Consider the following 13,620-nt stretch of genomic DNA (forward strand, 5'->3'; position numbering starts at 1 on the left):
TAATTTACATACAATCGCCTCATTTGGTGCAGGTCAACGTAACACTTACCATTTCTTGTAACAGAACATTACCATCTTTGGTAAGCTTGATATCTCCAGCACCAGATACCAACCTGAGGAAAGAATTCATAACTAACAAAGTATCATGTAAAACTACAGTTGGGTCACTCTGTACAAGCCAAGAACAATTATGTGCAGGAGTATTTGACAACCGAAAGTCAAGAGACAGCTCAGAATTAAAGGCTATTTGAATTTGCCCGAACTGTAATTGAATCACAAGCAAACACAAATGAGAAGCATCATTAACCATCAGGCAAAATTTCTGGACGCCCTGACGCACCAAATCCTCCAATTTCTCGTTGTTTGCTCAACATTCGAGTATCAAAAGCTCACCTTTCTCCATAATGATCCTGTATCCCGCCAGGCCTCCTTCCATTCCAGCACTAACCTGTGCCAGTCAACCCAAAACCCAAACTCAGCCCCTTCCCACCTCTCAAATTGCCTCTGCCTCCCTCACACCATCCTTCCCACATCCCAATTCTTCACTGCCTCACCATTTCCACCTCATTCCATCACCCATTCTACCCTCCCAATTTCTCCTTGTTCCTCCCCTCCAGCAACTCACCTCTCCTTCCCTCTCTCCCCCACACCCCCTCTCCTCCCTGCACTTTCCCTCCCTCCAACCCACTCTTCCCCTCTACCTCCCATTCCCATCTCCCTTCCATGCCAACATCTCCTCCCATCTTCCCTCCCCTTTCCTTCACCTCTCACATATCCCTCCTACCCCTCCTCTCCTCCCTCTTCCCATCTCCTCACCTCTCCTGCTGTACCCCTCCCACCCTTCCCATTCACCCTATCCTACATGCCCACCCTCTCCCACTCCTTCCATCCCTCATCCCCTCCTGTCCCTTCCCCACTAAATTCCCCCCCCTCTCCCCCCCCTCCCTCCCCCTCCCTCCCCCTCCCTCCCCCTCTCTCCCCCTCTCTCCCCCTCTCTCCCCCTCTCTCCCCCTCTCTCCCCCTCTCTCCCCCTCTCTCCCCCTCTCTCCCCCTCCCTCTCCCCCCCCTCCCCCCCCTCCCCCCCCCATCCTCCCCCCCCCATCCCCCTCCCCCTCCCAGCGGACGATACCTACATTTTCATGGTGCCTTTCGGCCCAAGGTTGGTCCTCAGCACATCCTGCAGCCCCCGGGCAGCGCTAATATTGACAGCCAACGCAGCCTGGGCTCTCGCCACCTCGGCTTTAGGGTTTAACGCCTTGATCGCAGACATGCCGACCGCCAGAAAATCCACTCCAGCTCCAGGCAGCGTCCCGAGCGTGACTGAGGCCGCAGCACCGGGCTCCCTCCACCATTGGCTGAATCGCCGGCAAGCTGCTCTCTGAATGGTTAGTTTGCACGTCAATCAGCAGCGGCTCCATTGTGAGGAAGCGTGTTTGACTGGAGGAAATCCGGCCTCCGCTGTGCTCATTGGTTAAATGCTTCTTACTCACCATTTAAATGGTGCACGTCACGATCAATCAGAGGGGTCGGTAGTCTAACAAGCGCCCATCATTCTCGCGATGGATTCGGCGAACATTCTGGAAGGCGCTGGAAGCCTCATGCGAAGGTTCTTCCGCGTCGCTAGAGGGCTGCAATTTCCCGCGCCCGTGGCAACCAGATGCCTCTGCAGCCCCTGGCGGCCGGACGTCGCAACACTCGCGGCTCGCGCTCGCCGTGGTGTTCTGCTGGTCTTCCGGACCCCCTCACCTCCTCCAACCCCCTCACCCTCCTCCATCCCACACCCTCAAACCCCCTCCATCCCCCTCCAACCCCCTCCATCAAAGACTGGGTCTGGAGCTGAAGAAGGGTCCTGTGGTTTTGCAAGCAGAGAGAGAGAGAAACATATGATTCTTTGCAGAGAGGGAGAGTTCAGTTGAGCAACAGCAGCTGGCACTGGAACATGATCAACATTCTGTTCCATTTGGACTTTTGAAGTTCTTTCCCAAAGCAATTTTAATTGTCTTTGCAAAGGCACTTGATGCCTCAATGTCTCACTACCACAGCTACACCTCTTCCCACCCTATCTCCTGTAAGGATTCCAGTCCATTCTATCATTTCCTCCATCACATCTGCACTCAGGATGAGGACTTCCATCCCAGATCATCAGAGATGTCTGCCTTCTCCAAACAACATGGCTTCCCCTCTACCACCATCAACGCAGCCCTCACCTACATATCCTCCATCAACTGCATATCTACCCTGGCCCCCTCTGCCACCACGAGCAACAAGGACAGGATATCCTCCTCCAACCCATCCTCCTCTGCCATTTCCTCTACCTACTATGTGATCCCACCATTAGACACATACCCTCTCCTCCTCTTTCTGCTCCTTCTATGACTCCTTTGTTCACTCCTCCCTCCCCACCAATCATCCCCTTGGCACTGTTGGAATCTAGGGGTTAAAACAGTAAGAAATAAATGATTAATCAATAAGTTCATTTGTACTGCATGAGTCAGGGAAAGAGGAATGTGGCTAAGTGGCTGTCACAGCATGGAGCAAAGTTGGCTGAACAAAATTGGCTGCTCCCAAGATACAGGGAGAGGATATGCATAAAACGATTTAGGAGGAATGCTCAACTGAAGGAGGTGGGAAGTAGCACAGGAGACACAGGCCAGATCAGAACAAAGAATGGCCCGCAAGAATCAAAGGGAATGGAAAACCAGTCTAGGAGGAAGATTAAGGCAGGAGGAGGTGTTAAAGAGAACAGCAGAAATTGGCAGGACAAGAACAGAATGGTGATTAGAGATATCTGGGGATGAATTAATTTCTGATCAACACAATGGGATAGTCTGGCCAGGAGGATTAACATGGGAGTGCTACACCCCAGATATCTGCAAAACAGGAGATGACTTGTGATAACCCTTATGCAAAAAGATCTAGCAAAGGAAGACAACTTTTGTTCTGTATGATAATGAAATCTAGCAAAGGAAGCCAACTTTTGTTCTGTATGATAAGGTTGACCTATATAAACTGAACCAACTGGACAATAGGGGTCAGTCTCGGGGAGTAGCTCACTGGCAGGTGACCTATGAACTAACAGACTGACCCAGAGCTCTGTTAAGTTTTATTCTTGTGCTGTGTAATAAATTGACTGTTGAACCGAATACCTTCTCCTATCACTTCATTCAAAGAACGCGCTGGACTCAGACTACACATAGACTAAATTAAGAGTAAGTTAAAGCCAGAGTCCAACAATTTGGTGACCCCGACGTGATGAAGATGGAGAAGTGACGGAAGAAAAAGATACGAAACACCGGTCGATTGTGGTGATAACAACAAATGGCCATTCAACAAAGGGAGGTAAGCAGACGCCTGTTTAAACAAAGTTCTGCTATTGGCAACAATAAAATTGTGTGTTGTCACTACTCTACAAAAGTCCTAGTTAAAGCCAAAGAATAAAAGCTTCAGGGGTTAGAGTCCCCTGCAAGAAACGGGGGTTAGAGTCCCCCGTAAGGAGCGGGGGTTAGAGTCCCCTGCACAAAAAAGGGGGTTGGAGTCCCCCTAGTAGAAAGGGGTTGGAGTCCCCTGCAGAAAAAAGGGGGTTGGAGTCCCCCTAGTTGAAGGGGGTTGGAGTCCTCCTAGAAAAAGGGGGTTGGAGTCCTCCTAGAAAAAGGGGGTTGGAGTCCTCCTAGAAAAAGGGGGTTGGAGTCCTCCTAGTAAAAGGGGGTTGGAGTCCTCCTAGTAAAAGGGGGTTGGAGTCCTCCTAGTAAAAGGGGGTTGGAGTCCTCCTAGTTAAAGGGGGTTGGAGTCCTCCTAGAAAAAGGGGGTTGGAGTCCTCCTAGTAAAAGGGGGTTGGAGTCCTCCTAGTAAAAGGGGGTTGAGAAAAAGGGGGTTGGAGTCCTCCTAGTAGAAAGGGGGTTGGAGTCCTAGTAGAACGGGGTTGGAGTCCCCTCGTAGCGATCTCGAGAGATAGCTTTAGACACTTGGCCAATTAGTATAAGGTGTATGGTGATGGTTATTTGCTCCTATAGTGTATAATAAGTATCCGTATAAGGTGTATTGTGTGATAGTTATTTGTTTCTATAGTGTGTAATAAGTATTTGTTTAAGAATCGTGTACCATAGTAGTGTATAATAAGTATCCGTATAAGGTGTATTGTGTTATAGTTATTTGTTTCTATAGTGTGTAATAAGTATTTGTTTAAGAATCGTGTACCATAATAGTAATAAGTATCTGTATAAGGTGTTCGGCATTTAACTGTTTTTTCATGCACGCTGGTATTGTTGCTGTGTATATCACTGTATTACTCACGATGTTTTAAGTACTTCTGAAAAAGGGGTAGAGAGGGCATAGAGGCAAGGTATTTAGAATACGGATCAGGGAAACACAGTGGGGATAGGCAGTCACACAGTGAGGCACCTGTGTACACAGACTAACCGCAAAACAAACAATGTACATTTCACACAAAGGGGGAAACTAACAAGCTAACCGCAAAACAAACAAACAATAGACACTTCACACAACCACGAGACACATAATCCCCCAGCTGGCTCTCTCTCTGATCATCCCTGAAGGGGAACACCTGTTTTCAGGGAGCTGCTGGTCATCTAGTGGTTATACAACGTGGGAAGGGACGAAGTAGAGTGCAGGGTGTCAGAATCACGAAGTCTAAAGGGTTAAAGATCAGAACGGAGATGGAAGGAGTAAATAGGGATGTAGGGCAAGAGCTCGGGGGAGACAGAGGGGTTCCCCTATCTGTAAACCGACAGTGGGAGAAAACAAGGGATCAATTACTGGGAGGAGTACCGAAGGGAGAGGAGGTACAGGCTATGGCACGATACGAACAGATATGGAGAGAGCTGCAGAATCAGGGGAAGGTGCCACAAGGATTTGAAAAAATCCGACTGGTACGGTACTTAGGAGAAGCAGAGAGGGAAGCAGCCAAGGAGGTGCAGGAACATGAGGCAAAAGGACAAGGATCTGATGTGTAAAGTGGCTGGATCAGCCAGTTGAAGGGGGAGTGTGCATGTCCCTTTAAGTGCACTGTGGCACTTGAAATTGAGGCTTCAGGCTCTTGTCTTGCAGTTAGAGGTATGGAGCCCTATCAACACATTTAATACATTTCTTCTACACATTCAGCAGTCAAGGTCCGTGAGTTTAAAGATCACCCACCTCTGGAGAATAAAGATACCTCTGGGGATTCCTATAAGTTTAATCATTCATTTCTCTGGTGCATTTTCCTCTGGAGTGAAATTAATGCCTCAGCACAATTTCTCTGTATTGCCGCTGTTATTTAATTCATGATAACTTTCCCCCATTCATCAGGTTTATATTTAAATCCGGTAGTGCGGAAGTTACATTGTAAATAATCACGGAGGTAAACCCTGCGCAACTGGATTCAGCTTAATGGAGAAATAAACCTGCGAACTGGTCTATGGTGCTGTGTAAGTACTGCAATAGGTGGAATATGATTTAAATTGGTGGCATAGTTCAGAACAATTGGGTGCATAAGAATAATAATATCATTAAGAACTCACAGATCTTGTACCAGATGCTATTCAGTACATCTTGACTTAAGGACTGGAGAAATTGGCATGTTAGAATGAGATTGGCATGGCACCAATATTTCTTGATTCAATAATGACTCCACAAGCTCCAGGATTCATGCAGCAGAACTTTTAAGTGGAATATTATAGAAACTAGCCTGTACTTAAATTATTGTGTGTGCAATCTTCATAAGAACATCTTTTAACTTTTTTTTGGTGCCTGTTTTACAGACTGTTTTAAATAAGGCCAGCTCCTGTGAGCTGTGGCACAAGGCATTTTACTTAAGGCAGAACTAAAGGTTGAATATGTTTCAAGTTCTCTTGCAGGGGCTCTTGTGCTGCAATGTCTGTTATGTACTCAATCTAACAAATTGGAGGGTTGTGCCCCATACAGACAAGCAGCTCCAACTGCATTTTAATAAGGTCTAACATATTCAAAACCCATGCAAATATGGTTTGTGTTTCATTTTACAATTTTTACACTAACACAAAGGAAAGTCAGATTGTTACAAAGTGCCGTAATTTAACATTTTTTTTCGTTTCTTTAATGGTTTATTCAGTTATTGTTGTATTTTACTTGTCTTTTGATTATTCAGTTATTGTTGTATTTTATTGCAGTTTTCAATGAGCTTTACATTTATTGTGCTTTATTCAATTCTTATTGTATTTTAATGCTGTTTTTAATGAGCTTTACATGTATTGTTCATTGTTGTTTACCCTTTCCCCCGGTGTCATGCAGTCCCTGACCTTTTCCATAAAGGAGGATGAGGAGATCTCGACTTTTTTGAGTCAGTGTAGGGAGAGTTGGACTGATAAGGCAGGAGTACACCCAGCCACAGATCCCTTGCAGACTACACTCTTTAGGGCTGCAGTAACGAGTGGACTGCCAGCTGTAGTTAGGGAGGCATTAGAGAATAACCCTGATATTCCTGGCTGCTCGAGTGAGCAATGGGAAAAACATTTGACCCATCACATGAAACGTTACAGGGCTAAGCAAAAGGAGGACAAACATACTATGGAGTCGGCACAAGTGCAACTCCTTAAGCTTCAATTGGCAGAGGCTAGGCAAAAGGCAAACGAGGTAAAAAAGATTTCCTCAAAGGGTGCAAACCAGATGATTCAGCAGCCAACGCAGCCACCACAAGGGAATAATATGAGTTGGCACCCGGCCCCATATTGGGCACCGGGTCCCACCTATGTGGCCAGAATGGGAGGTCCAATGGGGGGATTCCGAGTAAGAGGGAGAGTTCGGAGTGCTCCACGAATGCAGCCAGCCGTATGTTTTGTATGCGGTCAGCCAGGACACTGGAAGAGAGACTGCCCCCTGGCTTGGGATCCTCGGGACACTGGGGGAAGGGGATATGGACCACCACAAAATGAGCATTGGGTCCAGTCCCAGAGATCGTCAGTGCCACCCCCGGTACATCAGGCACCCCATGCGGCTTTAGCTCCAAAGAGACAATTCCCTTTGCTGACAGAGGAGGAGCAATATTGCCCACAGTGACGGAGCCCGAGCACCCACAAGCAGGCTAGGTTGGCAGACCCTTTCCTGCAGATTAAAGTTATGGACATGGAAGTATCCTTTTTAGTGGATACGGGAGCCAGATTTTCAACACTCACTGGCACTGAATTTCAAGATAAAACATCATCCTCTAGCGTCCAGCTGATAGGGTTCTCGGGTACACCAGAAAATCTGCCGTTCTCTATACCACTAGTCACTTCTGTGGCAGGACAGACTTTTACACATCAGTACATTTTGTCAGCCAGGTGCCCTACCAATCTTTTGGGCAGAGACTTGTTGTTCAAGTGCGGAGCATCCATCCTTTGTGGACCCAGCGGAATAGAGGTCACCTTTCCAAATGGATATTCTATGAACTGTTCATTAACTACACTGCATTCCAGTTCTCAGATGTTGTTGGCGGCAGCTGGAGGATCCGTGTCTGAGGGACAATGGGCTGACATTTACTGGGGGCTGCTGCAACCTGAGGACCCACAGAAGGGAGGGCTGCTAAAGCTTTATAATCAATGGAAGCCGTGGATCCAGACGTTACACCCGTATACCCCTCCCTCGGACCCTCCCCATATGACCCTCTTTTACGATAGGGATGGGGATGAAATGTATCAGCATGCCCTTTATGAAGAGGTAGAGGGCAGGCAATGGGAAATTAATTCGGACTACATAGTGATAGGAAAGGAGGGAGTGGCCGCTGCGGTGGCACTGACATCTGAGCAGCTGGAATGGTATGAGATGGCAGGTGAGGCCATTCCTCATGTCACCCTTGCAATTGGCACTACTCATCAGGCAAAAGATTTGGGACCGATGTGTCGGAACTTGAAGTCCCTAAGGGACTGGTCTGACACCCAAATACCGACAATGCAGTTCTCCTCATCTGGTCAGGCATACAGAATTTTGTCTCCAACACATGATCAAGTCCTCCTTGAGCATAGACAGATTGAACGCTTTCATGGTAGAGAGAAGATGGATCACCCCGACTCGGCCCCTATGCTAGACTCTCTCCCTGAGAACCTGTGGTCAGTGGGATCAGCAGATGTGGGCTTTGTCAGCAGGTTGATTCCATGACCTTCGAACTGTCAGATTACACCCCTATTTGGCAGATGCAATACTACATCATACAAAACCAAAGACAGTTAAAGAGATGCTTTCGTTTTTGGGTTTGTCAGGTTATAGTAGGCAGTTTATCCCATCGTATGGTGAGTTGACACATCCACTGCGAACTTTGGTGAATGAGCAGGGGATGAGAAATCTGGGAGCTACACTGGATTGGACTGCACAGGCTGAGATGAGTTTTATTCTATTGAAGCAAGCTCTTACAACAGCTACAGATTTGGCGATTCCAAATTATAAACTACCTTTCTTTTTGGATGTTTCTGAAAAAGCACACACAATTGATGGTGTTCTTTTTCAGAAAAAAGGGGGTGGAAGATGTGTGCTCATGTATGGGAGTATCACACTAGACCCAACGGAAGACAGACACCCACCATGTACAAGACATGCAGCAGGAGTAGCAAAGATTCTACAAAAGGTGGCACACATAGTAATGGGACATGGCCTGACAGTATTAACAACACATAGTATTGTAGCATTTGTGAGCTCCACAGCATTTACAATGACTTCGTTAAGGCAGACGAGACTAGAAAAGATACTGAATGCTCCAAATGTTACGTTTACCCATGAAGGCATTAACATGGCAGAAAATAGTGGAGAGGATGAACCAAACAATAAAAAGTAAGATCAGGAAAGTACAGGCACGGACCAAACTAAATTGGGTGGATGCGTTGCCCCTGGCATTAATGTCAGTAAGGAGTTCGGTAAGTTCTGTGACAGGATTTACTCCATATGAACTACAAACAGGGCACCAGTTTCCAGGACCGGGAGCCGGAATTCAGACAACGAAGAATGAGGTAAGCTCAATGGGATGCAAGCTTTATTATGAAAAACTAACGGCTCTGGTGTCAGATTTTTCACAACAGGTCACAAGTCCCATCAGAGAAGGGGAAACACCGATACCTTCAGTCGCGGAGTGGGTTCTGCTAAAGGTCATCAAAAGAAAGTGGTCGGAGCCCAGGTGGACAGGACCCTACAGAGTGGTGGAGAGGACGTCCCACGCGGTTCGACTACAAGGAAAAGGCGAGACGTGGTATCATTGGAGTCAGTGTGCAGCAACGGACCCACCGACACGGACACTGGAACAGATTCGAACGGAGGTGACTGAGAACCTGTGAAGCAACCACGGACTAAGAACACTTAAAGTCCTTTTTAAAGAGACTATTGGACTACAGTGACTGTGTATCAGTGGTTGACGGCATAATCAAGTTATTGGCATCAAAACAACGAAAGAAGCTGGGATGAATACTATGTGGGGACTATGGGTACTGGTATTCCGAGCCCTTGAAGGGGCTGGAGTAGAAAACCACTGTACAAAGTGTGTGCACTCGGCCTGGGGGTCGCACAACGAAAAAGAACAGTACTTTACTGATTGGACTAACTTTCCTGAACACTGTGTGGGGGCTCACACAGGACGTAAGTGTGTGCATAATGGACAAGTATATGATGTTAAATTCAATAAGGGCTCTTTACTATCTAATAAATTAACTGGTGATTGGTCTCATTTTCATGAGACCAAAAGGGGGACTGTTGGAATCTAGGGGTTAAAACAGTAAGAAATAAATGATTAATCAATAAGTTCATTTGTACTGCATGAGTCAGGGAAAGAGGAATGTGGCTAAGTGGCTGTCACAGCATGGAGCAAAGTTGGCTGAACAAAATTGGCTGCTCCCAAGATACAGGGAGAGGATATGCATAAAACGATTTAGGAGGAATGCTCAACTGAAGGAGGTGGGAAGTAGCACAGGAGACACAGGCCAGATCAGAACAAAGAATGGCCCGCAAGAATCAAAGGGAATGGAAAACCAGTCTAGGAGGAAGATTAAGGCAGGAGGAGGTGTTAAAGAGAACAGCAGAAATTGGCAGGACAAGAACAGAATGGTGATTAGAGATATCTGGGGATGAATTAATTTCTGATCAACACAATGGGATAGTCTGGCCAGGAGGATTAACATGGGAGTGCTACACCCCAGATATCTGCAAAACAGGAGATGACTTGTGATAACCCTTATGCAAAAAGATCTAGCAAAGGAAGACAACTTTTGTTCTGTATGATAATGAAATCTAGCAAAGGAAGCCAACTTTTGTTCTGTATGATAAGGTTGACCTATATAAACTGAACCAACTGGACAATAGGGGTCAGTCTCGGGGAGTAGCTCACTGGCAGGTGACCTATGAACTAACAGACTGACCCAGAGCTCTGTTAAGTTTTATTCTTGTGCTGTGTAATAAATTGACTGTTGAACCGAATACCTTCTCCTATCACTTCATTCAAAGAACGCGCTGGACTCAGACTACACATAGACTAAATTAAGAGTAAGTTAAAGCCAGAGTCCAACAGCACCTACCCCTGTGACTGCGGGAGATGCTCCACTTGCCCCCAGACCTCCTCCCTCAGCACTGTTCTGGGCCCTAAATAGTCCTTCCAAGTGAAATAACATTTCACTTGTGAATCTGCAGGTGCATTCCTTGTTCCTGTTGAGGTCTCCTTTACATCAGAGAAACTGGGTGCAAACTGGGAGGTCGCTTGGTTGAGCACCTCAGCTCTGTCCGCTCCAATAGTGTGTGTGAGAGATAAGTAAAACTGATAAAAAAATATGAAAGATGAGGAAACTAGTATGGATATATGTGTAATGAATAAGCCAGTAATAAGATAAAGGTCTTGTTAGAAATAGAAATACCTTAACAGAAATTGCTTGAGACAAAAATTGAGAACAAAGAACATTTATTATAACAACAATGCAAAGTTGGGTGCTTCCCCTTACCCTGGGAATACACACATACACTGGGGCTCACCCAACTTTTATACAGTGAATTTCAGTATCAGAATACCCTCCCCCTTACATTCTTCTGCCCCCTGGATGGGTTTGGCATAGGCAATCTTTCCTGCCTACGTGCAGTTTCAGTGGACTTGGAGGACCAGGGGGTATCCTGTCGGTGTCTTCTCAGGTCATTATCCCCATTGTCCTTATTCACAACCTTGCCCTTGTCCCCATTCACACTAATTAAATATGCATAACTTGATAAATCTGTGTATGGCTTACTAATTATATATGTAGAACTTGGTACTTCTGTCTAGGGCTAGGAGACCCTTATCTCATCCAGACTATCTCAACTTCCTACATTCTATTATTCCTTACCTCTCCTTATCTTATTCATACGGTGGGCTCACTGATCCTGTCGAAAGGACTAGAAGGTTCTTATCTTACATAGGCTGACTCTGCTTCCTGCATCCTAATTTCCATGCTTAGCCTGTTCATACTGGTTTAATCCATCACTCCATGTGTCTGTACTAGTTTCCCCATCTTTCATATTTTTATGTCAAGTTTACTCATCTCTCAGTCTTCTAGCCTTAGACAGAATTAGCAAGTTCTGCATTATAAGAAGGTTGTAGCCCTGAGAGGTGTGAATTAGAACAAAGTCAGGTTTGTCAATAAGGACAATAAGGACAATGACATGATGGGACACCGACAGGATACCCCCTGGTCATCCAAGTTCACAGAAACAGCACGTAGGCAGACAGGATTGCCTAATGCCAAATTCATCCAGGAGGCAGAAGAATGTAAGGGGGAGGGTACTTCTATACTGAAATAAACTGTATAAAAGTTGGATGAGCCCCAGTATGTGTGTGTATTCCCAGTGTAAGGGGAAGCACCCAACTTTGCATTGTTGTATAACAAATGTTCTTTGTTCTCAATTTTTGTCTCGAGCAATTTCTGTGAAGGTACTTCTGTTTCTCACAGTGTGGATCTCCCAGTGGCCACCAACCCCATTCCCTTGCTGACATGTCTGTCCATGGTCTCATCCTTTGGTGGACTGAGACCACCTGCAAATTCAAAATCAGAATTTATTGTCTTGAACAAATCATGAAATTCGGTGTATTGCAGCAGCTTCATAGAGCAAACATTCATATTATAACCATCTTCAAAAAATAAAATAATAGTGCATTCAGGAATGTGATGGTGGGGAAGAAGCTGTCCTTGTGCCCTTGAGGGCTTGTGTTTAACCTCCTGTACCTTTTCCCCGATGGTAGCAGAGTGAAGAGGGCATGGTCTGGATGCTGGGGGTTTTTGTCTTTTTTAAGACACCACCTCATGTAGATGACCTCAACAGAGTGAAGACTGGAGCCTGTGATGTCGCAGGCCAAGTTAACAGCCCTCTGAAGTTTATTCTTGTCCTGAGAGTTGGCGCCTCCAAATTGAAGGAACAACACCTCATCTTCCAACTGGGCGCCCTCCAACCACTTGGCGTTAACAGTGACTTCTCTGGCTTTCATTAACCTCCCCTCACTTCTTCCCCCTTCACCTTTCCCTTTTCCCAGCTCTGTCTCTCCCTTTGCTGTCTCCTTTCCAACAGACATGTTCAATTCCCATCTCTCCCCTGAACACCTTTTGTTGGCCTGGATTCCTGGTCTGAATTTGAGATTCCCTGGTTGTTTTTGCTTATTCCTTGAGGAAGGGCTGAGGCCTGAAACATCGGTGATATATCTTTATCGCCTACAGACACTGCTGCACTCTCACTCCGTGCACATTATTCGGATATGATGGAGTAGGGTGGCCATTCCAAAAGGAAGACATGGCCAAAGGTTACAAGAAAAATTATATTTGTACAAGATTTAAACGGCATTGGAAAAATAACAAATGCAAATACACTGTGTGTATAGATATATGGTAACCTATGGCCATGCCCTCCTTTTGTAATGGCCATCCTGTGATGGGGTGCCCATGCTGAACTGAACTTCCGGGTTAGCACGTGGTTGGCAGCGCGCTGATGACGTTCCCCAGGCTGCCGAGCACGTGGAGGGGGTTCTGCAACCCCGGTGACGTGTTTCCGGGAGCGACGGCGGCGTACTATTCTCGGCTGGATGGAATCGCGGCCTCCTCCTGCCAAGCGGCTGAAGACCTCGGTGTGGGGCAGCGGCCAGAGGCGCAGCTATGTGTTCGGTCACGGCATGGAGCAGCAGCGCAGGGAGCTACCGATCTACCGGGCTCGGGCCAAGCTGATCGGCCAGCTCCGGTATCTGGACACGGCCATCATCATAGGTGATGGCGCCAGCGACACCATCACCACCAGCCCCACCGGACCCCCGCACCCCTATCCCGGCCCAGAAACCCCAGTCTCTCTCTGCCATCACCCCCCCCCCCACCCCACTGCACCGGCTCCTCCGGACTCCACACCCCCATCCCTACCGGGAGACCCTGTCTCCCTCGGCCCAAGGTCCCCAGGCCCGGGGTCTCCTGTCCCTTCTTCCCCCTCCCTGCCGTGGGGATCCCTGTCTCTCTTCTTTCCGCCCCCCCCCCCCCGGCCTGGGAACACTGTCTCTCTCCCCCCCCCCCCCCCCTAAACCCGGCCCAGGAACCTCTGTTTTCTCCCCGCCCCCACCCAGCCCAGGGAGCCCTGTTTTCTCCCCGCTCCCACCCAGCCCAGGGACCCCTGTTTTCTCCCCGCCCTCACCCAGCCCAGGGACCC

At 47.3% G+C, this 13,620-nt stretch overlaps 2 protein-coding genes across 4 annotated transcripts in view; one reads left to right on the forward strand and one right to left on the reverse strand.

Annotated features, from left to right (window-relative positions):
- cct6a (chaperonin containing TCP1, subunit 6A (zeta 1)) overlaps positions 1-1,367 on the reverse strand; it is a 58,757-nt gene extending 57,390 nt beyond the window's left edge. The window contains exons 1-2 of one of the 2 annotated variants that reach the window (XM_069884890.1): positions 1,134-1,367; positions 50-113 (exon numbers count right to left, since the gene is read on the reverse strand). In XM_069884890.1, coding sequence (XP_069740991.1) covers positions 50-113; positions 1,134-1,270 — 201 coding nt within the window. In that variant the 5' untranslated portion in view covers positions 1,271-1,367. The remainder of the gene's footprint in view (positions 1-49; positions 114-1,133) is intronic. The other variant, XM_069884891.1, reaches the window with a different exon arrangement.
- An 11,616-nt stretch (positions 1,368-12,983) lies between these two features.
- dhx33 (DEAH (Asp-Glu-Ala-His) box polypeptide 33) overlaps positions 12,984-13,620 on the forward strand; it is a 41,473-nt gene continuing 40,836 nt past the window's right edge. For both annotated transcript variants that reach the window (XR_011340071.1, XM_069884898.1), the window contains exon 1: positions 12,984-13,193. Coding sequence is in view for 1 of the 2 variants with exons in the window: in XM_069884898.1 (XP_069740999.1) it covers positions 13,016-13,193 (178 nt within the window). In the remaining variant the exon portion in view is untranslated. The remainder of the gene's footprint in view (positions 13,194-13,620) is intronic.

Source organism: Narcine bancroftii, chromosome 6, assembly GCF_036971445.1.
Source record: "Narcine bancroftii isolate sNarBan1 chromosome 6, sNarBan1.hap1, whole genome shotgun sequence".
Classification (NCBI taxonomy): domain Eukaryota; kingdom Metazoa; phylum Chordata; class Chondrichthyes; order Torpediniformes; family Narcinidae; genus Narcine; species Narcine bancroftii.